Source organism: Leopardus geoffroyi, chromosome D2, assembly GCF_018350155.1.
Source record: "Leopardus geoffroyi isolate Oge1 chromosome D2, O.geoffroyi_Oge1_pat1.0, whole genome shotgun sequence".
Taxonomy (NCBI): Eukaryota; Metazoa; Chordata; class Mammalia; order Carnivora; family Felidae; genus Leopardus; species Leopardus geoffroyi.
Window position 1 is genome coordinate 3,663,186 of NC_059334.1, and position 23,437 is coordinate 3,686,622.

The following is a 23,437-nucleotide window of genomic DNA, read 5'->3' on the forward strand; positions in this document are numbered from 1 at the left end:
GCCCCTCAAGATACTAGTAAGTATTCTGCTAAACAAACAGTAGTGTGAAAGGGTCTGTGATGAAATTCCTTTGGAAACTGCTGTTAACACTGGCAGGGTTTGAAGTTATCAACGACTAACCCTCTACTTCTAAACTCACCTACACAGGTCTTCTACGGCTGAGACTGGAATTGTAGGTGTCCGTCGGGGAAGAGCTTGCATAGCTAAGCAAGCAAACCATAGAGTATCTTTATAAATAGATCCTGAATGAGACAGTTATCCAATTCTTCCTGCCACATTCCCCACTCTCAAGTGAGAGAGGAGACAGAGCCAGGGCCGTGGTCTTGCTAACCTGTCCTTCCTCTCAACAAGATGAAACATGGGGGAGGAGGTTCCCATTCAACAATCCTAAATAAAGACCTTTTAATCCAGTGCTTCTGTGAGCCGATGTGCGTTAGGAAGTTCCCAAGGGAAAACATGGTTAATGCAGCAGTTTGGGGAATGCAGGCATGATTAGGAGGTTCTTTCTGAAATGCAAGTCTGCTTTTATATCCCAGTCTCTTGTCAGGGTGAGTGTCCTAATGATCCTCTAGACCAGCTCTTTGCATCATCAAGATGATGTTGTTATCATCGAAAGGTGAGGTCTTTCTCAGGTCACTTGTAGGTACTGCGTCTGCATTGTTCCGGTATTAATTGTTGGGTTAAATCTGTAATAATGTAAATTTACTTAAATTTACATGTATCTTAGTCAATGGAACAGAAAAATGGCATTGCAACTAGTTTAGAGAGAATCATTCCAAAGCTATAGTCTATCTTACTCATGTTATAATGATGATCTGTGCCACGTTTGTGAATTTTATTTCTGACATGCATTGCGGTGGGAAATGAGATTCAAACTGTTCTCCCACCTCACATATTTTATTTTATTTTATAGTTGAGCGATCTGGGACCTAGGGAGAAAAAGTAACATACCAAAGTTAATGACATCAAAAAATAAGCTGGGGACAGTGAGACCAATCAGCATTCCCACGATATAGCAGTCTCTCCTTATATAACAGTCATTCTCCACCTCAACCTCCATGACCCCCCTTGTCATTCTCCAAAATGCTATAAGTACAAAGGTATCCACTTGTTATCATGTGCTTGTTTACGTCGTGATAAAACACTACTATGGTCTTCTAAAAGATTCTCTTTTTCAACATAGACTTGGAATCAGTGGTTTCACCAAGGTGATCAGAGTCCTCGATGCAATTCTGATAATTCCACAGTTTTTGGTTTCAAATTCTTACCCACAATTGCAGAGGATAATAAAGCAAGAATCAAAGTAAGCCCGAACGCTAGATGTACAGTGAGTAAAATACTCTAAGAAGCCTTCCAACTACTACATAGAAGTGTGAATACACCCACTTATGTGTGCTAGTCTATAGCATTCATTTATGAAGTGTGCCAGACGCGGTACTAGGAATTGAGCGTTCAGTGAAACCAGAACAGCCCAGACCATACTCTTATGGCTTACCTTGTGAAAAAGGAGAGAAGTTCTTACACAAGTAAGCACGCTGATAAAGAGATAAATTTAAATTATCCAAAGTGGCATAAACGACAGGTACTCGGAGCTCTCGGCCTGTGTGACGGGAGAGTCTAATCTCCTTTTCAGGAATCAGAGAAGACTGCTTTGAGCGAGTGGCATTTACACTGACACGTGAAAGATGAGTGTGAGGAGGTGGTAGCCGGGTAGTGACAGCAGAAGCCGAGGAGGCAGAAGTTTCTGGAGAAGTTTGGGGGTTGGAGGGAACACAGTGAAAGCATTTTACGGAACCTCTTGCCCGTGGATGGTGAATTTGAATACTGCCCAAAGCACTGGAAATCATTGACGGATGTTAAGCAGAGGACTGATGTCATTATTTCCCCTCTATAAAAGGTCTCTCTGAAGGGATGTAAGTAAAAGAAAAGAATTAAGAGGTAATTTAGTTGGGGCACCTGGGTGGCTCAGTTAGTTAAGCTTCCAGCTCTTGATTTGGGCTCAGGTCATGATCTCACGGTTTGTGAGTTCCAGCCTATGCTGACGGCTCAGAGCCTGGAGGCTGCTTTGGATTCTGTGTCTCCCTCACCCTTGCCCCTCTCCTCTCTCTCTCTCTCTCTCTATCTATCTCTCTCTCTCTCTCTCTCTCTCTCTCTCAAAAATAAATAATAAAAAAATAGAGAAGTAATTTAGTAATCTAAGTTGTAGTCAGTGGTGGCTAGGACCAAGGTAATTAGGAGTGAGATATTATATGTGGGTGAAAGCAACACATTATAGACAGACAGGGATTATTTTGTAAATGACACTAGGTCTTGGACCTTGGTACTTAATATACCATGTATCACAGCCCGCAACTGAGCCTCATACGTAGTATTAAACTTGCTTTCTCAAATTGTTGCATGAATGAACAATTGATAAGATAAATGAAGGAGGTATCATAAATATCTACTTTCTTTCTTATATAACCTATTATGTTAGTAGGAGGACCATTTACTGAATGGCGATTGTTGGAGGTGAACAAGATTTGGACACAGAAGAAATCGAGAGTTCAGTCAGGAACATGTTAAGCTTCTGATTCTATGCTAGACAGAATAATGGCCCCCAAATATGTCCCACATATGAATATGTTACCTCTGCATGGCAAAAGGAACCTTGTAGATGTGATGAAGGTTAAGGATTTCAAGAGAGGAAGATTTTTCTGGATTGTCCAGGTGGGTCATAATGTAATTGTAAAAACCCTTCAAACTGGAAGAGGATGTCAGGAGAATGGGTCAGAAGGTTGAGATGGAAGAAGAAGGAGGAGAGAGTCCAAAGTGAGAGGGACTTGACTCTCCATTGTTGGCTTTGAAGATGGAGGAGATGTGCCATGAGCCAAGGAATGTGAGTAGACTCTAAGCTGGGAATTGTCCTCACACGACAATGGAAAACTAGGTGGGGAAGCTCAATCCTACAACTCAAGCAACTGAATTCTGTCAACACCTCCAACGAGGAAAGGGAGCTTCCCCGACAGCCTCCAGAAAGGATCACAGCCCTTCCTGTGCCTTGATTTTAGCCTGATGAGACCCGTGTTGAACTTCTGAAATACAAAGCTATAAAATTACAAACTTGTGTTTTGTAAACTACTCAATTTGCGGTCATTTGTTATGGCAGCCACAAAAAACTAACACAGATATGCATGAGGCACTCTGGGAGGTATCAGCCAAGCAGCCCGATGGATATAAAGCAATACATACACACACCCAACACACAGACACACACACACACACACACACACACACACAGCCACTTTACTCAAATTGAATCATTCTATAACACAACTTCCCTTATATGGATGAATAAAAACATATTTTGAACAGGGATCATTTAAAGTACTGGTTATATAAACAATTGCTTTTGTGATCTTAAGAATTCCCACAGACAGGGATGCCTGGGTGGCTCAGTCATTGAAGCACCCGACTCTTGATTTCAGCTCAGGTCATGATCTCAGTTTGTGGGGTCGAGCCCCACATCAGGCTCTGCCCTGATAGTGCAGAGCCAGGTTGGGATTCTCTCTTTCCTTCTCTGTCTGCCTCTCCACTGCTCTCTCTCTCTCTCTCTTCCAAATAAATAAACTTAAAAAAAATTCCCACAGATAGCAAAATGTCACTGAAATTTCCACAAATGTTGGTGCTAATAAATAAGACCTATTTATATTATATTACTGGATTACATTTTTCTATTTACTTATGCAGTGATTTCAGACAAAAAATAAGTGTTTTCCCCCAAAGGGGGATTAGTGTTGTCATTTAGTTTTTCCTCTAAGTGACAAGCTTGACTAATTTGTCAATAATTTGTATGGCAAGTTCTAGGCACACAGTAAAAGTAGAAGAACATGTGTCTATGGAAACTCTTCAGGTCATTCATGGTGATTCTTCCTCTTTGGGCATTCCTGCAATCCCTCCGTCTGTTCTCTGGTTTAGCCTCAAGAGGTAATGACCTCCCAGGGGAATTTATGTTTGATGAGTCAAATGGACAAATCCTGCTGTGATGTCAGGTTACAAACACGGCTTTCACATCTTGGACTTCACCATTTCAGACAAGACAAAGCTTTCCGCAATGCCCCCAACACGCTTTGCTAGGGTTTGTAAAAGTGGAGGTACCTCTGCATGTGTACTGTTAAAGCACATCCTGCTGCATTCAGGCTTTCTGGACTATAAATGATTATTTGTGTCCCTAGCTCCTAATGCAGTCCAGTGTCTTGTCTTCCTTCCTTTCCTTAGCAACACTTTGGGGCACAATTATATAGCATCTCATGGCTTCTAATATTTACTCCAGTTTCTTTGGAAAAAAGTAACACAAGGGCACCTGTGTAGCTCAGTCGCTTAAGCGTCCAGCTTCAGCTCAGGTCATGATCTCATGGTTCGTGGGTTTGAGCCCCATGTCGGACTCTGTGCCGATAGCTCAGAGCCTGAAGCCAGCTTCGGATTCTGTGTCTCCCTCTCTGTCTGCCCCTCCCCCACTCACGCTGTGTCTCTCTCTGTCTCAAAAATAAATAAATATTTTAAAAAATTTTAAAAATTAAAAAAAAGAAAACCAATAACAACTGTTTAACACAAAATGCACAGTAGCTGATAGTGACTGTCAAAATTTATATCACAATTGAGTTTGCATACGATTATTTCTCATAACCCTCTATTAGAAGAATGTCTACTCAAAATTCACACATTTGATGCAAAGTGATTTTTATGTGACTTAAAATTTTTGGTTCCTATGTTACTATCATGTCAATAATTCTCAATTACCATTTGGAGACTGTATTGTAATTTCAAAGAAGAGTCCTTTGCAGGTGCTACACTTTTACTCCCATTTGGATTTGGGGGCAGATTTAATTTTAAATCTTAGTTTCATGTGTTCATTTGTTCTAACCTTCATTAATCCCACAGGTATTTATTAAGTAGTTTTATACGTGAGGCATTGTACTAAGAACTGGGGCCCTGTACATTGATTTCTTATGTAACTCTAAGCAAGATCATTAAATTCCATAAGCCACAGTCTTCTCATTTGCAAAATGGGACCAATTATATTTATTCATAAGAACATGGTGAGGATTGGGGCACCTGGGTGGCTCAGTCAGTTAAGCGTCCGACTTTGGCTGAGGTCATGATCTCATGGTTCGTGGGTTCGAGCCCCGTGTTGGGCTCTGTGCTGACCGCTCAGAGACTGGAGCCTGTTTCAGATTCTCTGTCCCCTTCTCTCTCTGCCCCTCCCCTGTTCATGCTCTGTCTCTGTCACAAAAATAAATAAATATTAAACAAAAATTAAAAGAACACAGTGAGGATTAAATGAGATCATGTACATAGTGCTTGAAAAAAATATATATGAAAATTAATATATAAACTGCTTGAACAAAAAGTAACGTAGCATCTTAAGTTGTCATCTAGTAGGTTATGTTAAATTAACTAAAAACTAGACATGTGTTTCTTATTTTCGAATTCAAAATCATTAAAGAAATGATGGTCCAGGAAAAATTCAATATTGTAATATGAGTTTTCTGTCATAACATAATGTTGTTATTGCGAATGATACTATCAAGTTATGTTCTGGTCATTTTGAATGAAGAAAACTTAGTGAAACTATAGTATATTTCTTTTCATGTTATAGACTTTTGCATTACATCATCATTATTTTTTTAATTTTCTCCTTAGAGAGAATATTCAGTTAAAAATACGCCATAACATATCAACTACCCCTTCTAGGAAGGCAGCGTAACAAAATATAATGTGAAAAAATCATGATAAACACACTATGTGAATTCCTTTGTTTTTAATTTCTATGCAGGCAACAGACCCTGATGTGGGAATAAATGGCCAGGTGCACTACAGTCTGGGCAACTTCAATAATCTCTTTCGCATCACATCCAACGGGAGTATTTACACAGCAGTGAAGCTTAACCGAGAGGTCAGGGACTACTACGAACTTGTCGTTGTGGCAACCGATGGGGCGGTTCACCCGCGTCACTCAACTCTGACGCTGGCCATCAAAGTGTTGGATATTGATGATAACAGTCCCGTGTTCACTAACTCAACATATACTGTCATCGTAGAAGAGAACCTGCCAGCTGGGACCACATTCCTTCAGATAGAGGTAGGTGGAAGACGCATTAATTTCGTGAATTCCACATTTTAATATCTCCATTAGTGTCAGGTTGCAGATTTAGCAAATAAAAAATCAACACACCAAGCTGAATGCCAATTTCAGATAAACAGTGAGTAAATGTTTAATGTAAGTGCCTCTCAGATATTACATATTGTATTTTACCTAACAACCTTACTTCAGGGATATACCAAAAATTAAGAGGAAAAAAGATACATTTGTAAGAAATCAAATAACATTTGTTAATAATTTTTTAATTTATAAAATTAATTTTACATATTTATTGTAAAAATTGACAACACAATAGTCTATAAAGAAGAAGTTAATAATCTCCCACTTTGTACATCCAGGATACCCAGGATTAAATTTTTATGTGTATTCTGTGACATTTATCTTTGTACTCCCACAATATCAAATAAATATTTTTATATTTACATACGTGCAAATATGCATGTGTGTGTGCATATATCCATATATATATATTCAAATAAGTGTTTTCATGTATGTATATATGCAAATATGTATATATGTATATATGCAGCCATGTGCATATATATCTATGTATGTATATATTCAAATAAATATTTTCATATACAAATATATGCAGATATGCATGCATGAGAGTGTATGCATATATACCTATGTATATATATGTAATCAAATATTTTCATATTTACATATATGCAAATATGCATGCATGCCAGTGTGTGCATATGTACGGGTGCATGTGTATATTCAAATAAGTATTGTCACATTTTCATATATGCAAATATGCATGTATGCCAGCATATCATGTATACCTATATATATTCAAAAAATATTTTCATATTTACATGTGTAGAGATTTGCCGTATATTTTACAAAAGGGGATATTGCTGAACCCATTGTTTTTACTCTCAGTGCTCTTCAGAAGTCTAACTGTCCTGTTTAACAGTGTCCCCACATCCAAGCCTGTTTTTTCAGTCCTCAGCTACAATACTACCAGAAACTCTGGACATTCTGATTCAGTACATTCAGTTGGCCCAGAAATCATTTTAAGCAACCGCCCCTTTAATTCTGACACAGACGGTCTATGAAGTATATTTTGGGGGGTGGAAAAAAATCTAGTCCTTCCTTGACCTGCCATCCACAACTTGAATGCTGTTAGCATGGATTTCAAGAACTTGCAGTTTTTTCATAATTCAACTAAATAAATATTTAGGCCAAAACATTAATCAATCTGAAAAAGGCAGGTGCCAACCAGGGAAAGGGCCCTATTTCTCCGTTTATTCTTCTGTTCATCTATTCATTTATTCACCCATTTATTCATCAAGCGTATTTTCACTGTATATTGCATGCATTTATCCTCTGCCGCACTTGAGCGATGCCAGCGTGGATAAGACAGATTTCATGCCTTCCTGGGGTTTTCATCTGGGTGTGGCAAACAGACAAGCCAACCCTAATTGCAGTAGAGGTTCTCAATGCAAGGGGCTTAAGAAATCACAGAGAGTTTAGAAATCTAGTCTTGAGACTTAGACAGTTTCTTCCTACATTGTGAGTGGAGAAGCAAGTCAGTTTTTCAAGCAGCAGAAGAGAGATTCAAAGCATTGGAACAAATCTCTTGAAATCCTGGGGGAGGGGCGCCTGGGTGGCGCAGTCGGTTAAGCGTCTGACTTCAGCCAGGTCACGATCTCGCGGTCCGTGAGTTCGAGCCCCGCGTCGGGCTCTGGGCTGATGGCTCAGAGCCTGGAGCCTGTTTCGGATTCTGTGTCTCCCTCTCTCTCTGCCCCTCCCCCATTCATGCTGTGTCTCTCTCTGTCCCAAAAATGAATAAACGTTGAAATCCTGGGGGAGAGGAGACAGAGAGATGCTAGAAAATGTATGGCTCCTTCTTCCAGTTTTCAGGAGATTGGGGTTAACCCAAACTGGAATGGGAAACAAGAAGGATTTTAGTTAGGAAAATGACACCATAAAATGTGTGCTTTCCTCGTATCTTCTAGTCGTGGTGTCAGTAACTGACCGGGGGGGGGGGGGGGGGGGGGGGGGGGCGGGGCAAGACGTAAGTTCCCATAGCAGGTGCGAGCATGGCTGTGTGCACCTTCTGTCACACCTCGTCTCCCCACTCCCCCTCACCCCATCCCATTGCCTCCACCAGAGCCCTCTGCCTTCTGTGCTAGTCCTGCAGGACCCACAGCTGGCACACAACATTCCCAGTTCTGAACACCTTTTAGCCGCCACGTCCCTGCGTGACTTCTATTTTAGTATTTGTTTGTTTGCTTGTTTTTTCCTCCCGGAGACATTAACCTGCAGGGCAGGATTTGTGTCTTGACTCATCTCGTGCTTTTGTGCATAATAACTACTCAATAAATGTTAATTAAATGGAGTATAATAGGGATCTTTAGAAATGTACTATAGGATCTTTGTAAGGAGCAATTAGTACTTCTATTTTCTAAGTTTCCTTATACTCCTTTAATACTCTATTTGTGTGAAAAACACTCAATAAAAATTAATCCTTATTTAAAATATTATTTTTCAAGGTTATGCAATTAGCAGGAAATAATAATAACTTATGACTATATTCATCTCTTTACTGTGCTACGATTCTTTTCGTTAGTGATTTTCCAGGTTAAATAAATCTAGTAGTAAGATAAAAAGATGATAGGGGCGCCTGGGTGGCGCAGTCGGTTAAGCGTCCGACTTCAGCCAGGTCACGATCTCGCGGTCCGGGAGTTCGAGCCCCGCGTCGGGCTCTGGGCTGATGGCTCAGAGCCTGGAGCCTGTTTCCGATTCTGTGTCTCCCTCTCTCTCTGCCCCTCCCCCGGTCATGCTCTGTCTCTCTCTGTCCCAAAAATAAATAAACGTTGAAAAAAAAAAATTAAAAAAAAAAAAAAAGATGATAAAGAGTCATGGGACTCTGTCTCCCTGTCTCTGTTTGTCTCTCTTTCTCTCCTTCTTCTTTTTTTAAATTTTTTTTTAATTTTTTTTAATTTTTTTTAACGTTTATTTATTTTTGAGACAGAGAGAGACAGAGCATGAACGGGGGAGGGGCAGAGAGAGAGGGAGACACAGAATCGGAAGCAGGCTGCAGGCTCTGAGCCGTCAGCCCGGAGCCCGACGCGGGGCTCGAACTCACGGACTGCGAGATTGTGACCTGAGTGAAGTCGGCCGCTTAACCAACTGAGCCACCCAGGCGCCCCTCTCCTTCCTCTTTTTGATACCTTACTTAACAAAAAAGCTTTTCTTTAATACACGTCTTTTGGGGCGCCTGGGTGGCTCAGTCGGTTGAGCGTCCGACTTCAGCCAGGTCACGATCTCGCGGTCGGTGAGTTCGAGCCCCGCGTCGGGCTCCGGGCTGATGGCTCGGAGCCTGGAGCCTGTTTCCGATTCTGTGTCTCCCTCTCTCTCTGCCCCTCCCCCGTTCATGCTCTGTCTCTCTCTGTCCCAAAAATAAATAAATGTTGAAAAAAAAAATTAAAAAAAAAAAAAAAAAAAAAAACACGTCTTTTGATCATCATGTAATTCGTGTTGTTGTCGGTACTGACACATGACCTCCATCAGGCTTGTCGTCCTCTGGTTTGGGAGCACTGCCGATATGACCGTCTTTCTGCTTGACTTGTTACAGGCCAAAGATGTTGACCTGGGAGCAAATGTGTCTTATCGGATCAGAAGCCCAGAAGTCAAGCACTTTTTTGCACTACATCCGTTTACAGGAGAACTCTCCCTCTTAAGGAGTTTGGACTATGAGTCATTTCCAGACCAGGAAGCAAGCATCACTTTTCTCGTGGAGGCCTTCGATATTTACGGAACGATGCCACCGGGCATTGCTACTGTCACAGTGATAGTGAAGGTAGGGAACACAGGTGACTCCTGGTTGCCTACTCCATTCTCTCTACGGAGTCTGTAGCACACCGGAGTGTCTGGGGCAACGGTTCCTAACAACACGGTAGTACCAGACCCAGAGCAGAGGTCATCACTGTGAAAGACCTGAGGAAAAGCCGCATTGTTTACAGTGTGGAAGATACATTTGCATGAAACTCTAAATAAGAATTTTAACACTGGCTGCCTGAATGTCCCCTTAGTTCTGGATTCTCAATCTAGTTACAGTCTCTCCAGACTACAATTCAGTCCAAAGTTGACAACACCAGGAATAATCACTTCGTCCAAATCCTCCAATTTAAAAGTTCTAAGAAGAAAAAGGGTATTGAAAAAGTAGGAGTTCGAAGGCCCAAAAACTAATTAGTTTCGTTTAGTTCACAAGCCAAGATTCTGGAACAAAATCAGCTTGGGGATCAGCTGGAACTGGGGTCAGGATGTGGCTCAGCCATGTTCAGGGTCTTCGACACTGAGGACTTTTGTTAGCTGTTCCAGATTTCTCATCCCGTCCGTCGTAGCAATCTGTGCCAGGTGATTGCTTGAGAGAGCATGGTATCTTGTCTTTGGGGATTCTAGTGATTTCTAAGGCAACACCTTTAGAAGAAGACAGGAGGAGGGATTTGTCAGTTCTCAATTGTTAGTGTATGTGAAGGTCACCTGAGCCCTGTGCTCCACTGTCAGATTCCTCTGCTCCTTCCCAAAGGGAAGGGGAAATCCCTTCCCTTTCCCGGGGGAAAGCATCACAGACGCTTTTCTGCAGATGGACGTTCGCTTACAGTGAGAGAAACTTAGGTTCTGAGGATGATTCCAGTTCTTGAAAGTGCTATCCATAGAGGGCTGTACGTATACAAGGTTACAAAGAACACAAGTCATAAGTATGTAAGGTCATAGGCAACTTTTCTACATGTTCGTTTTTGTTTTTTTGTTTTGGGTTTTTTTTGTTTGTTTTTTACTATGCACATTTTTGTAGGGTACTGCCATGTGTAAATGGTAGAGTAAGAAATAATCCCTTTTCTTGAATTTTTGTTTGATTGTTTAACCAATAACGAATCTATACTACTGGTTTTCTTAGACAATAAATTACTGATATGAAAACATAGAAGATTTTTAAAGACTGTGCCAAAATATAATTAGCATGACCTTATTTACCATGTAGGTAATTGCTGTAATGTTCTTGACTGTAAGAAGCTTTGGGTCTTGGTTTTGTCTTTTTGTTGCTGGGTGGATAATCTTGCGATCAGAGAGAGACACAAAAATTATTCCACTGTTCCTTCTTTACACTTGACCTAGCTTATCTGCTGGAGCACACGTGATATTTCTTCCCTGGGGTCCTGCTGTCTCTTCTAAACTACACTGGGAAGGGGACACGTGTCCCTTCCACTCGCAGATGCCCAGAAGCTCTCTGGAGAATTTTATTAAGGTTTGAATTCCTTGCTTCTCAGGCATCCACAATGGCTTTTTGCCTACTTCTTCCACTTTGCATCTCTCTAGCCTAAGAAAGTTATTTTATTTAGCCTAAGAAATTTAGAGATCTGTTTACAAAAGCACTTTAGGACCATGGCAGTGTTTTGGTTACAAAGATGTGTCAATAAGCCCAGAAACGAAGACCAACATGAGCCTGACCTAAGTGAACTAACCATGTGGCAGAAAGACTCTGAACCAGGTGAAAAGTTTGGGCCACATTACCCCAGTCTACACTTGCCTGCCTCTGCGGTTTGGTAGAATTGTCCACTAAAAACACTTAAAGTAGCAAAATGGCCACTTATTGGCTGTTTTGAATAAAAAAGGAAGAAAAGACTTACCATCTCCCCTGATGGGATGGCCTGCTCTCAAGATGGGTGTGGTTCATAATGGAGAGTTCTTTTTTTTTTTTTTTTTTTTTTCAACGTTTATTTATTTTTGGGACAGAGAGAGAGAGCATGAACGGGGGAGGGGCAGAGAGAGAGGGAGACACAGAATCGGAAACAGGCTCCAGGCTCTGAGCCATCAGCCCAGAGCCCGACGCGGGGCTCGAACTCACGGACCGCGAGATCGTGACCTGGCTGAAGTCGGACGCTTAACCGACTGCGCCACCCAGGCGCCCCATCTTTTTTTTTTTTTTAATGTTTATTTATTTTTGAGAGACATAGTACAAGCAGGGAAGGGGCAGATGCAGAATCTGAAGCAGACTCCAGGCTCTGAGCTGTCAGCACAGAGCCTGATGCAGGGCTCGCACTCATGAACCGTGAGATCATGGCCTGAGCCCAAGTCGGGCTGAGCCCCGCAGGTGCCCCAATAATGGAGAGTTCTAAACCATCACAGACTCTGACCTGCCTGTTTTGCATTCAGCTTGGATTGATTTGCTTGGATTTTTTTTTTTTTTTTTTTTGATAGAAGTCATTGGAATCAAATGGGGTCCAAACATACCATCTAATCAAGCAAGATGTGTTCTAAGTAAGTCTCATTTTCCGTCTGGGACTGGCATCTCTAAATACGCATCTCAAGCTGCCTGACCACTCCTTTGTTTTAACACTTGGGGTCGGCTTTCACATCGCAAAGGTTTTGCTCATCGATGGACTCGCTCCTTCAGAAATAGGAGAGCGTCGACCTAATTTTTGTTGTCTCAATTGCCTTATCTTATTTAGAGAGGTCAAACATTTTCATGGTCGGGCCTTCCTCACCTATACAAAATTATTTCTGATTTATCATACTTTAAAAACAAAACTTAACCAACCAGTATTCAATTGTAGACATTTTCAATGCCACTTTCTTCTTTCAAGGTGATGCAAGCATAATAACATTTGCAGAACATTTCCCCAAATGCAGACTGACACTCGCCTGTCTTTCTTCTGATCACTCAGGTCTCAGATGATCACAAAAAGCCTTAAAACTCTATTGAGTAATATTGGGGCCCATAGGAAAATATCATGCTTGTCTGTTTTGAAGGGAAGAATGGAGTACAATTCTCACTTCTCCACAAATGTAGGTCTTTACGAAGCATACAGATTTTTTGTTATTGTTTTTTTACTTGCAGCGTGACAAGCTCTTTTGCCGGTGACATAATTGCATAGTATTTGCTAAGAGATATTGCTACCCAAAACAGTCACCACAGGGAAAGCATCATGAAGATCTCTCTTTGAAAATGAGAAGAAACATAATTTTCTTTGGTGAAGAAGAAGAAGGGGGAAAAAAGATCCAACGCTTAATATCTACTCCATCAAACTTATTTAAAATTGGAGCGAGGATGGGAAAATTGAAGCGATGCTTGGAAGGAAAGTTATGTCCATAGTAGAAAAAAAAGTAGAATTTTATCACAGATACCTGCAGAGTGCTTTCTGAGTGATCCAGAACAAAACCAATGGTGATCATACAATTAATATGTATTTTTGTTGCAAAGTTTTTGTAGGACACTGATATATACAACCTTCTTCATTGTATCTTGATTGAATATAACTGAAAAATGGACTACATAGTAGTTAAATTAGATGATGTGAGTAAAACTCTGAAAAATAAAACTAAAATTCTATACAGTTTAAAGTGAAAAACCCAGAGAAAAATATACCCTTACAAATGGAGTTGTGCCATCATACAGAAAGTACACACAAAGAAAAGGTCTGTCTTCTATAATGAGCCAAAAGATGAACCAGTCAGAAAAGTGGGCGTAGGTGATTTGGCTCTGTGATGCTGGGCATCCCTGAAAGGTCTATGGAGGCTCGTCTAGGATGAATGATGACATAAGTCCTCTGCTGATTGTAACTCAGCTGGCATGACTGCAGGGGGAGGGCAGGGGGAGGCGGTCCTTCTATGGGGGCAGGAGACTTGGCTCTCCAGTGTGTTTGCCTCTGTTGCAGATGCAGGTGTGGGAGGAGGGCAGGGGAACTGGAAGGGCCAGACGTGAAGTAACATCCACAAGGACTAAGGCTGCTGGGGGATGCGGTGAGCCCTGGAAGATGGGGCTAACATTTTCATCTTTCAGAGGTGTTTCCTCTCCAGGAGGAAGATAGATGTCCCTGTCCCCGTAGAATCATAGGGAAGGGATTGCTTTTCCAGATGGAAACTCAATGCCTGTTACAAAGGGGCACTTGTCACACCACAGACCCCTGACGGCTGCTGATGTGCCGCTGATGCTCCATGGTCACGGCACTGGTAGAGTCCTAGTTTTCATCCTCTCAGACGAGTCGTGCTTTAACAGACCGGGAGATGGTCCAGAACTCAAACAAATGAGAACCTTGGCACAGTTCAGGATTTATAGCATCCTCCTTCCCTTTCTCTGGAGGGAGACAGTTGAATAAAGGATGATTTCAATGAACCAGCTAGGGGGGTATGACCATGCTAATGCAGCGATCCTTATTTTTTTTACCACTGCTGACCTTTCCCTTAGGGTTGGTTGAACTGGAGAAAATACTTGTTTTGGACTATGGCCTTCGGATATTTTCCTTTATTCCACTCTGCATTATCATATTCTTATTAGTGTGTTCTTTCTAAGATACTCACTGCCAAGTTTAAAGAATGTGGATATATCAGGAAGAGCATGCCATGGGGCTGAGCCAGATGGTTTTTTAAAGTATCTGTTATTCTAGAGTTTTACGACTCGGATGTAACGTACTCCCTCTAAATAAGCAAAACCAGAGGAAACAAATAAAAAGGTGCTTGCCCAGACTTAACAATAGTTTCTCACAAGTAGAAGTGATTCCTATTTCTGTGGGTCCCTGTCATGGCTCCCCAGATACCACCCAGTGATTTGTGGGAGTCCCAGGGAGGTGCCTTCCTTGTGTACACAATTATGTTCTCTTACTCCTCAGTGATTCTTTCATTCTCCTTTTTACCGGAAGTCTCCAAATCTGAACTGGCTCTCTGTGGGGCAGTAGATGCTGATAAGCCTGTTGATAGCAGTTACCGCTATGATCTCCCCCTGTGCCTGGCCACCCTCGAGGTGGTTACTGTCTCCATCCTGATGAGTTGGCTACCACAGACTTGTGGGCACTCTCAATGCATCAGAATTCTCAACAGATTCTCTGAAATCTCTCATTCATTCACCAAAGTCATAGAGTGTTCCAAACAGAGTGTGCACCTTTAATATTTCGCTGTCTTTGGGATCTCTCAGGATGTATTTCCTAGAGCATGAGCTGCTCGAGATGGTAATGGGTCTCATATACAAATAATTTCATAGGCAAATGGATTTGGGAAATAGTGCTGTGCACAGAAGTAAACAGAGGTCTCCACGGTAGACCTTCATGTGGGTCTTCATAATGTGAACATCAAGAAAATAAAAAGTAATTTCCCACATTTAGCATAGCTGATTATGGAATTTTTTGTTTGCTTGTTTGTTTATAAAGCTTCTGATAGGATTAATTTTCCAAAAAATGAAATCTGGGGACAAATTTATTGGGTGTTAATGAAAATAACTCTAGGGTTAAATATTGAGGAAGTTGTTTTTTTAAGTGTGCAAATTCAACTCATACAAGTCTCGCTCTCTTTTTTTTTTTTTTTTTTTTTACCAACAAACAAAAACAAACTTTATAAATAATTATAAAAATTATATTCAGGGAAATAGATTAGCATTTTGCAATGTTTAGAAGCTTAGCAGGCTGCCAAGATAACAGTAGAGTTACTGTATTATAAGAAATTTTAAACTGTAAAATATTTTGAACAGAGATCTTTAAAAAGTTGTATGTAGATTTTTTTTGTAATGAAAATCCTACCCAAATCGTCTTACATATATATATATAATCTTCTGACAACTTGACCCGCTCCCTTTCTCCTCTCCTCCAAATCTCAGAATGACTCTTCCAGGGTCTGGAAAGCCAGCACGAAGTCATGGGTCTGTCCTTCACCAGCTGGATCACCATGAGCAACCTGACCTCTCTAAGCCTGGATTTCTTTATATACAGAACAGAAATGCCAGTAGCTAACGTATTTTAGACAAATGAGATGAGTAATTTAACAGCCCTGGCATGATGCCTGACTCACAGTAATTGTTGTGCGTACACGTAATTGTTGTGCACATCAGAGACAGAGAAAGCCTGGACAGGGCGTTACAGTTAGAGGGGATCTGGCCAAAGATTTGAGCTCAGGATATACACATACATATTCTTCCAATTGCCCTGAGCCTGCTGGCTTGGAAAACAACTCAAAACGTCATCAGCTCCCTGCTCCCTACATTACCATTCCCAAACTGGGAGGCCAGATGGAAATGGGGTTACAGTTTGAAGCTGTGGGTTCATCAGCCTTGCCCAGGGCTGTGCTCCCCTCCTGGAGCCATCCATCTAGAAGGAAGGTTCCACCCGCCAGCGGGCGTGAGGGAGCGAGCATTTGCTAAAGTAGCAGGCGCATCCTGGGTTCAGTTCAACTCCTCACTGCCTACTTTCGTCACATCCTTGTACTTCCTCTCTCATAACAATCATGACACTCAGCAGTATCCTTTCATCTTTGCTGTCTGCTCCTACCCAGCAGCTCAGTGCCAACAGGTCCTGCTCCTGTCTTGGTGGCAGTATCATCCCCAACAAGGAAAGTAATGCCTAACACCCAGGGGGGCTCCGTCAGTATTTGTGACACTGAGCACCACTGCGTCTGCATCAGGGTATGCAGTCCCCCAAGAATCCCGAATAGCCACATACTCAGAAATAAAACCAAACCAGAATGAAAACCAACTTAGGCCTCTAGGACAGAAACTGCCAGGACAAGTTTTGACCCCAAAAAAGAGGAAAAAATGATGTATATTTAGGATTTGTGTTTAGGAGAAGCCCCTGCAAAACAGGACAGAACAACTCAAGATTGTTTGGCTGGAAATGGGTTCTCTGCGCAGAACCACAAGAGAAGGGAGGGAAGTCACGGAAGGCAGCTAAGCCCAGAAACAGCAAACGCAAGGTGTCCGGCCATGGACAACAGACCCGGAAGGGGCAGAGGACAAGTTAACCGTGTCTTGTGCCAAGAAAGACAGGCGTCAGTTTCCTGAGCTCCACGGCTTTTAGGAGGGGCAGGCAGCAAACCGTTGTAGGTGCACAGTGCTGAACCAGGCAGGGCTGCGGCAGCGGGGAGGGGAGCCCTTCCAGTGGCTGGCCTGGCCCGTCCCTGTCCCTTGTGGGGCCTGCGGGGGGAGCTGAGGCTGACATCTGGCATCTGCTATCTTTTCATCCTTTTCAAAAAGATGGTCGAGGGCACCTGGGTGGCTCAATCCGTTGAGCATCCAACTTTGGCTCAGGTCATGATCTCACGGTTCATTAGTTCAAGCCCCACCTCAGACTCTGTGCTGACAGTGCAGAGCCTGCTTGGGATTCTCTCTCTCTCTCTCTCTCTCTCTCTCTCTCTCTCTCTCTCTCCCTCTCTCTCCCTCTCTCTCCCTCTCTCTCCCTCTCTCTCCCTCTCTCTCCCTCTCTCTCTGCCCCTCCCCTGCTCATGTTCTCTCTCTTTATCAAAAAAACAAAAACAAAGAAACAAATAACTTTGAGAAAAATAAAGTTAAAAAAATAAAAAGATGATTGGAATATATACATTTAGTACTCTTCTATCTGGAAAAATATCTTACAGAGAACAGTTCTTACCCATGATTCCAGAAAATCAAGACTTTTTTTGTCATCTCTTTCTCTACTTTTTTGTAGCAAACCCGTCATTAATTTGCACTCTCCCAACAAGTTCCTGTTTTCCTAGGATGCTCATTTAAAAAGATTCCTTAATCTATGCTGTGGTCCGCCAAAGTGTAAAGGATTTCTGTGATTATTTTAGGCTTTCATTTAGAATATAAATAAATGGAACTCATATTTTCTTCTTTCTAGCTCGCTTCAGGTGCAGTTTTATTTGTTTGATATATGGAAACAAATTATAAACTGACTAGTGCATTTTTTTCCTAAGAATGTCATAGAGTTGTTCTCGATGAGAACTGTGTCAACATTCAGAATACTCTTTAGAAACATGAGCAGTAATTTTGTCCAGACCCAGCGCACACTCTTCTGGGTCTTACAACTGTTAACAAGAAGACAGAAGGAAGGTCTGCTTCTTTTTTGCCAATACTACCCTCTAGTGGAAAATGGGCAAGAGAAAAGAGGTTGTCTTTGAAGAGTGGAACTTGTCCTTAATTTGCTGCATAACAGAGTATTTGCACAGAAGCAGATTTATGTACATTCTGCGTCAGACATCCCTGGAGCATAAATATAATGAACTATTGATTAGGCTTGTTGGCATTGCATTTCAATAAATTTTCTCATCTGAAATAATGCATTGTGCAAGAACGTCTTAGCTACAATAGAAGATTGTAACCCCAAAATGTGTACAGTGTGCTATAAAAAGAAATGCTGCTATAGTAGCCGTATTGATTTCTTGCTCACCCTGTCAAAGGCCAGCAAACTGAAGTAGGAGAGGAGCCCGTCTTTTAAAGGCCTTCAGTTTATTTACCGCCTTAGGTTTGTGCCTAATCAGTTTGAGGCCAGATTATAAAAAAATATCCACTCCACCTTCAGAGGTGAATCTAGTGAATACTTTTCCAGAAAAAAAGGAAAGGGGGGGGGGGTCACCGTACTCAGTGCTGTTAGCAGCTATATGACATAACTGGAAAATCATATCCCTCTTTTTTCCCCCTGAAGAATCAAATTATCCAAAAGCATCTTGTACCATTAAGGTTTGAAGTGTCCTTTGAGATGAAAAAAAAGAAGACAATTTATAGGAACATATTGAATTCATGTCACTCAGTAAATGTGACTCCTAGTGGGTTTGGGAACTCATGGAAAAAAAATATTGGTGTTGGGCTCCTTCTGACCTCCAGGAGTTACAACTAAGGGTTGCAGAAGGATTCATTTCCACCCCTTTAGTTCAAGATGCACTCGTTAAATTAATTGGAACTCTTGAAGAGAGCAGGGGAAAGTGTGCATGCAAATGTTTGACATATCCCCTCCCCCCTGCCTAGAAACTCAAGATCAATACCCATACCACCCTCATTACCAAGACTGAGTGCTCTCAGACTTATGTTCTTGTTCAGATTCTAAAGGTCATAATTTATAAAGGAAGCCTTTTGTTGTTGTTGTCCATGGACAGTTATGGATACTATCTGTGAAGCAGAGGAAATGATATTTTTACTTTTGCTTACTGTTGAAAATCTCTTATCCCTTATTAAAGTCTGCACGTTTTTCATATTTACAACTCAGAAGTCAACTCTACTGTGAACAGAAAAACAAGGCTCCATTTGATTGTAAAAGATAATTATCCCAACCTCTTTGCAAAGAGAGGTGTTTATAATCAGTTAATTAGTGAGTTTCCAATTTACATTGTGCAGGGAAATTGTTGTATCACAGCAGATACAAAAGACTATGTATGACAATTTTCTTCCTTCGTTTTTAACAGCAAGTGAGAAGAAGATGACTTGGGGAGTAAGATAATTAACAAATTGAGCTTCAGGTTCAACTGTGTCTCACCCAAAGTACCCAGAACAACACAGGGTGTAATTATTCTAAAATAAGTAAATTTAAGAAATACAAGTCATCCATCTTAATAAGCATTATTTTTGAAGAAAAAATGATATGCAGTCCTCCATAAAGATAATATGATGAGGAAACAAAATGGTCAGCTCTCAAGGGACCACACTTAGTAATCTGGCTGTGCGAAATCAGTAGATTAATTTAGGCAAAGTCACTACCTAGCCACAGAATCAGTCTTTACCTGTCCAATGGCAGTTCGGTAACGTGAAGTCAGGGCCATTGGTTTTGTGCATCACCGCAGTATCCCCAGTGCCTAGCCTTGAGTCGTAAAAGTGGAGGAACTTGATAAATTTTGTTTAATGAGTGACCCTGCATGAATAAGAATGTACTCATATCACCGAATTGTAGACAGAAAAAGGACGCCTAGAAATTAATTTGAAAATACCTTCAGGAAATTACCATTGATTTCTGTCTATAGGAACATCTAATTCTATTTGCCGTTCTTATAGGGTACTACAGGGAAAACATTCCTTAATCCTCTTACTTTAGTAAAAATGGAAGACCTCATCCAAGGCAATCTCACAGTTTGTATTTCAGAGATGTGCTCATCGTATCATTTTGCTAAGCATATAAGGAATTTTCAGTTGCAACAGACACATTAAAGACTTATGTTTTTTTAAAGGAGCAACCACAAAACCAACAAAAACGTCACCTGTTCCAGAGAATGGCACTTTGTATCAAATTTGCCTGTCCTTGTTTTCAAAGTTCAAAATCACCTCATACCACTGGCAGTATCTTTGGCTAACATTTCGAGCATTACCCCCGTCTCCAGAAGGCAGAATTTCAGACTGCTTGCCCGAGTCGAATGGCCTTCAGCTGATACCCCCGCCCATTAATATTGTACAGGAGCTCTGCCAGGTTCCTTTGCGGCACCATTGTGCGGGAACAGTAATGGAATTGAGAAGGTGGAAGGTTGACAGTGGCTAATGGGTTGCGTGATAGGAAGAGACGGGGCCAGTCTAGTAACTGTGTCCCTAACCTGGTTTCAGGGGAGGCTCTAAACCCTTCATTGTGTTTTACAGGATATGAATGATTATCCTCCAGTATTTAGTAAACGAATCTACAAAGGGATGGTGGCTCCGGATGCTGTCAAGGGCACACCTATCACCACGGTTTATGCTGAAGACGCAGACCCTCCTGTAAGTAGAAGACGTTAATTAATACTCTGAGCTATAGTGAAGAAAACCTTGCACGCTCACAAATGACGCAGGTTCTGGGACAGCATAAAAGTTGAGCTCCACCCTGTTCTCAGGCATTTTGCGTGCTCTCGCCTGTTGCACCCACAGGTACACACCATATTGCAAATGATATTGTGGAACACAGACAGTTGCGCGTATGCTTTTTGTTTTTCTGGAGTTCAAAATTTATGATTCACCAGTTTAGCACTAGTAATAAATATATGTGGAAAGAATTCTCTGGGTTTGGAATCAGCATCACTTGGGTTCTGTATTTACAACAGTGGAAGCGAAGTTCAGTTGGGTTCGATCCCAATGTATTTTCCATGTTATTCATATATAACTGTGCTGGTAACAAACTCTAGATCAACAGGTGACACAATACTTATATTGAATGTGTTAATTTGAGTAAAATTGAAATATTAATATTTCTTTTAGAACATATCTAATACCTTCTTTTTTATCTAGAATTTTACCTCTTTTGAGATATCCCAAATTGCCTTCCAAAATAGAGGGTTTTCAATGAAAACCTTATTATAGCAGAAGTGAGGTACATGTTCCTTGATGTTATCATTTTACTGTCTTAAAAGTAGCATATAGAAATAATAGTACCTACATAAAAATACTTTCTATAAATAGTTTGAGTGCTCTTTAAAAATTAATTACTTATTCTCATAATAGCCAAATGATGAGGACTTTAAATCTTTTACTTCGACTGAGCTACCACTATTAGTCAGTGGCTGATATATTCTAGAAAAATAATAGAAATATCTAATAAGCCATTATAGAAAAGTAAGAAAATAGAAGAAGACCGGAATTATATAAGTGATTTAGAAGTTCTGCTTTATATTGCTTATATAAATACTATTTGTATAATGGTATTTATTTAAGAAAAGGTGAATGGCAGTCATAACATTTTTCAGCTTCAACTGTGACAGGCCATATAAAGTCTTTTGTGACTATAAGGTCTTGAAAAATAATAATGTTAACATGAAAGCAATGACCTTTCACTCAGAAGCTCCTTTTCTTGAGTGTGTTAAAATGTCTTTGAAACTGATTTACTGCATTTTGGGAAATATGGTAGGCGAAATTTCATAGATGTGAGCACACCAGCACAGATGCTGAATGTAACATCGGTTCTTTTTCTGCTTTTTACGTAAACTTTCAGAGGCAGAAAATACTTTGAAATTAGGAATACACGTTCGATTCTATTCAAGACTTGTGTTTAGAACATCAAGCCTAGACTGATTATTGTGCTAACCAGTTTTTGCTCTCCTGACCTGACAGTCGTACAGGAAGAACATAACTGCATATAGAAATTATAACATGCGGTACTAAATGAGTATAAAAAGCACAGCATCTTAAAATGCTCATATTTCTAAGAAATTCATACTAGCACAGAATTTCAGGCAGTGTTATGATTAATGGTATTAAGATGAAGACTAATGTAGCTGTACTCATCACCTCAGTGGGACAGACCTCACCATCTTCTCATGGACGACAAAATCCTCATCTCACCATTGGGACCTGCCACCGTGGTCCCTGGTTTGACATTCAGGTCACCCCACTGATGTCACGGAAGTTGTCTTGGTCTGTTATCTGTTCTATAAATAAATGCCATCACTTATCTAAGCTATCCAGAGAGAAGGCCCTGTTTTTTGCACCCGGAAGCTCTTTTGTGGAAACACAGCAGGCTCAGGTTCCATACTTCTAAGAAGGTCTTAGATTTGCATCCCCAGTGGTACCTCTTAACATTTTATACCTAATGCTGGCTTGTCAGTAGGTGAGAGGCAGATTCCAGTCATTCAGTTGAGATACTGAGCATATTTATTTCAGTTAGTGAATATGTATTTTATTAGACTCAGGCTTTTTTATTAAGGTCTTTATTTTAATTTCAGTATAGTTAACATCTGGAGTTATGTTAGTTTCAGGTGTAAAATATAGTGATTCTACACTTCCATACATTATTCAGGGCTCATCACAAGTACCCTCCTTAACCCCCATCCCCTGTTACCCCCATCCCCTCAACGTCTCTCTGGTGACCATCAGTGCGTTCTCCAGAGTTAAAAATCTGTTTTGGGTTTCTCTCTCTCTTTCTCTCTCTCCTGTATTTTTCCTTTGTTCATTTGTTTTGTTTCTTAAGTTTCACATATGAGTAAAATCATATGGTACTTGTCTTTTTCTGACTTATTTTGCTTAGCTGAATACTCTCTAGCTCCAAACATGTCATGGCAAATGGCAAGATGTCATTCTTTTTTTTTTTTTTATTTTTTTTTAACGTTTATTTATTTTTGAGACAGAGAGAGACAGAGCATGAACGGGGGAGGGTCAGAGGGAGAGAGACACAGAATCTGAAACAGGCTCCAGGCTCTAAGCTGTCAACACAGAGCCCGACATGGGGCTCGAACTCACGGACCGCGAGATCATGACCTGAGCCGAAGTCGACCGCTTAACCTACTGAGCCACCCAGGCGCCCCGATGTCATTCTTTTTTATGGCTGAGTAATATTCCATTGTGTATACACACTCACACACACACACACACACACACACACACACACATACTACATCTTCTTTACCCATTCATCTATTGATAGACACTTGTGATGTTTCCACAATTGGGCTATTATAAATAATGCTGCAATAAACATAGAGTTACATGTATCCCTTTGAATTAATGTTTTTGTATTTGGGGGGTCAATACCCAATAGTGTGATTACTGGATGATATGGTAGTTCTATTTTTAACCTTTTAGGAATCTCCATACTGTTTTCCTCAGTGGCTGCACCAGTTTGCAGTCCCACCAACGGTGCACAACGGTTCCTTTTTCTCCACATC

At 40.9% G+C, this 23,437-nt stretch overlaps 1 protein-coding gene across 20 annotated transcripts in view; it reads left to right on the forward strand.

Annotated features, from left to right (window-relative positions):
- The window catches only part of PCDH15 (protocadherin related 15), a 1,244,966-nt gene that overhangs the window by 1,034,787 nt on the left and 186,742 nt on the right, over positions 1-23,437 (forward strand). For all 20 annotated transcript variants that reach the window (XR_006701343.1, XR_006701344.1, XR_006701345.1 and 17 more), the window contains 3 exons: positions 5,816-6,121; positions 9,732-9,956; positions 20,448-20,564. Coding sequence is in view for 17 of the 20 variants with exons in the window: in XM_045437154.1 (XP_045293110.1) it covers positions 5,816-6,121; positions 9,732-9,956; positions 20,448-20,564 (648 nt within the window). In the remaining 3 variants the exon portion in view is untranslated. The remainder of the gene's footprint in view (positions 1-5,815; positions 6,122-9,731; positions 9,957-20,447; positions 20,565-23,437) is intronic.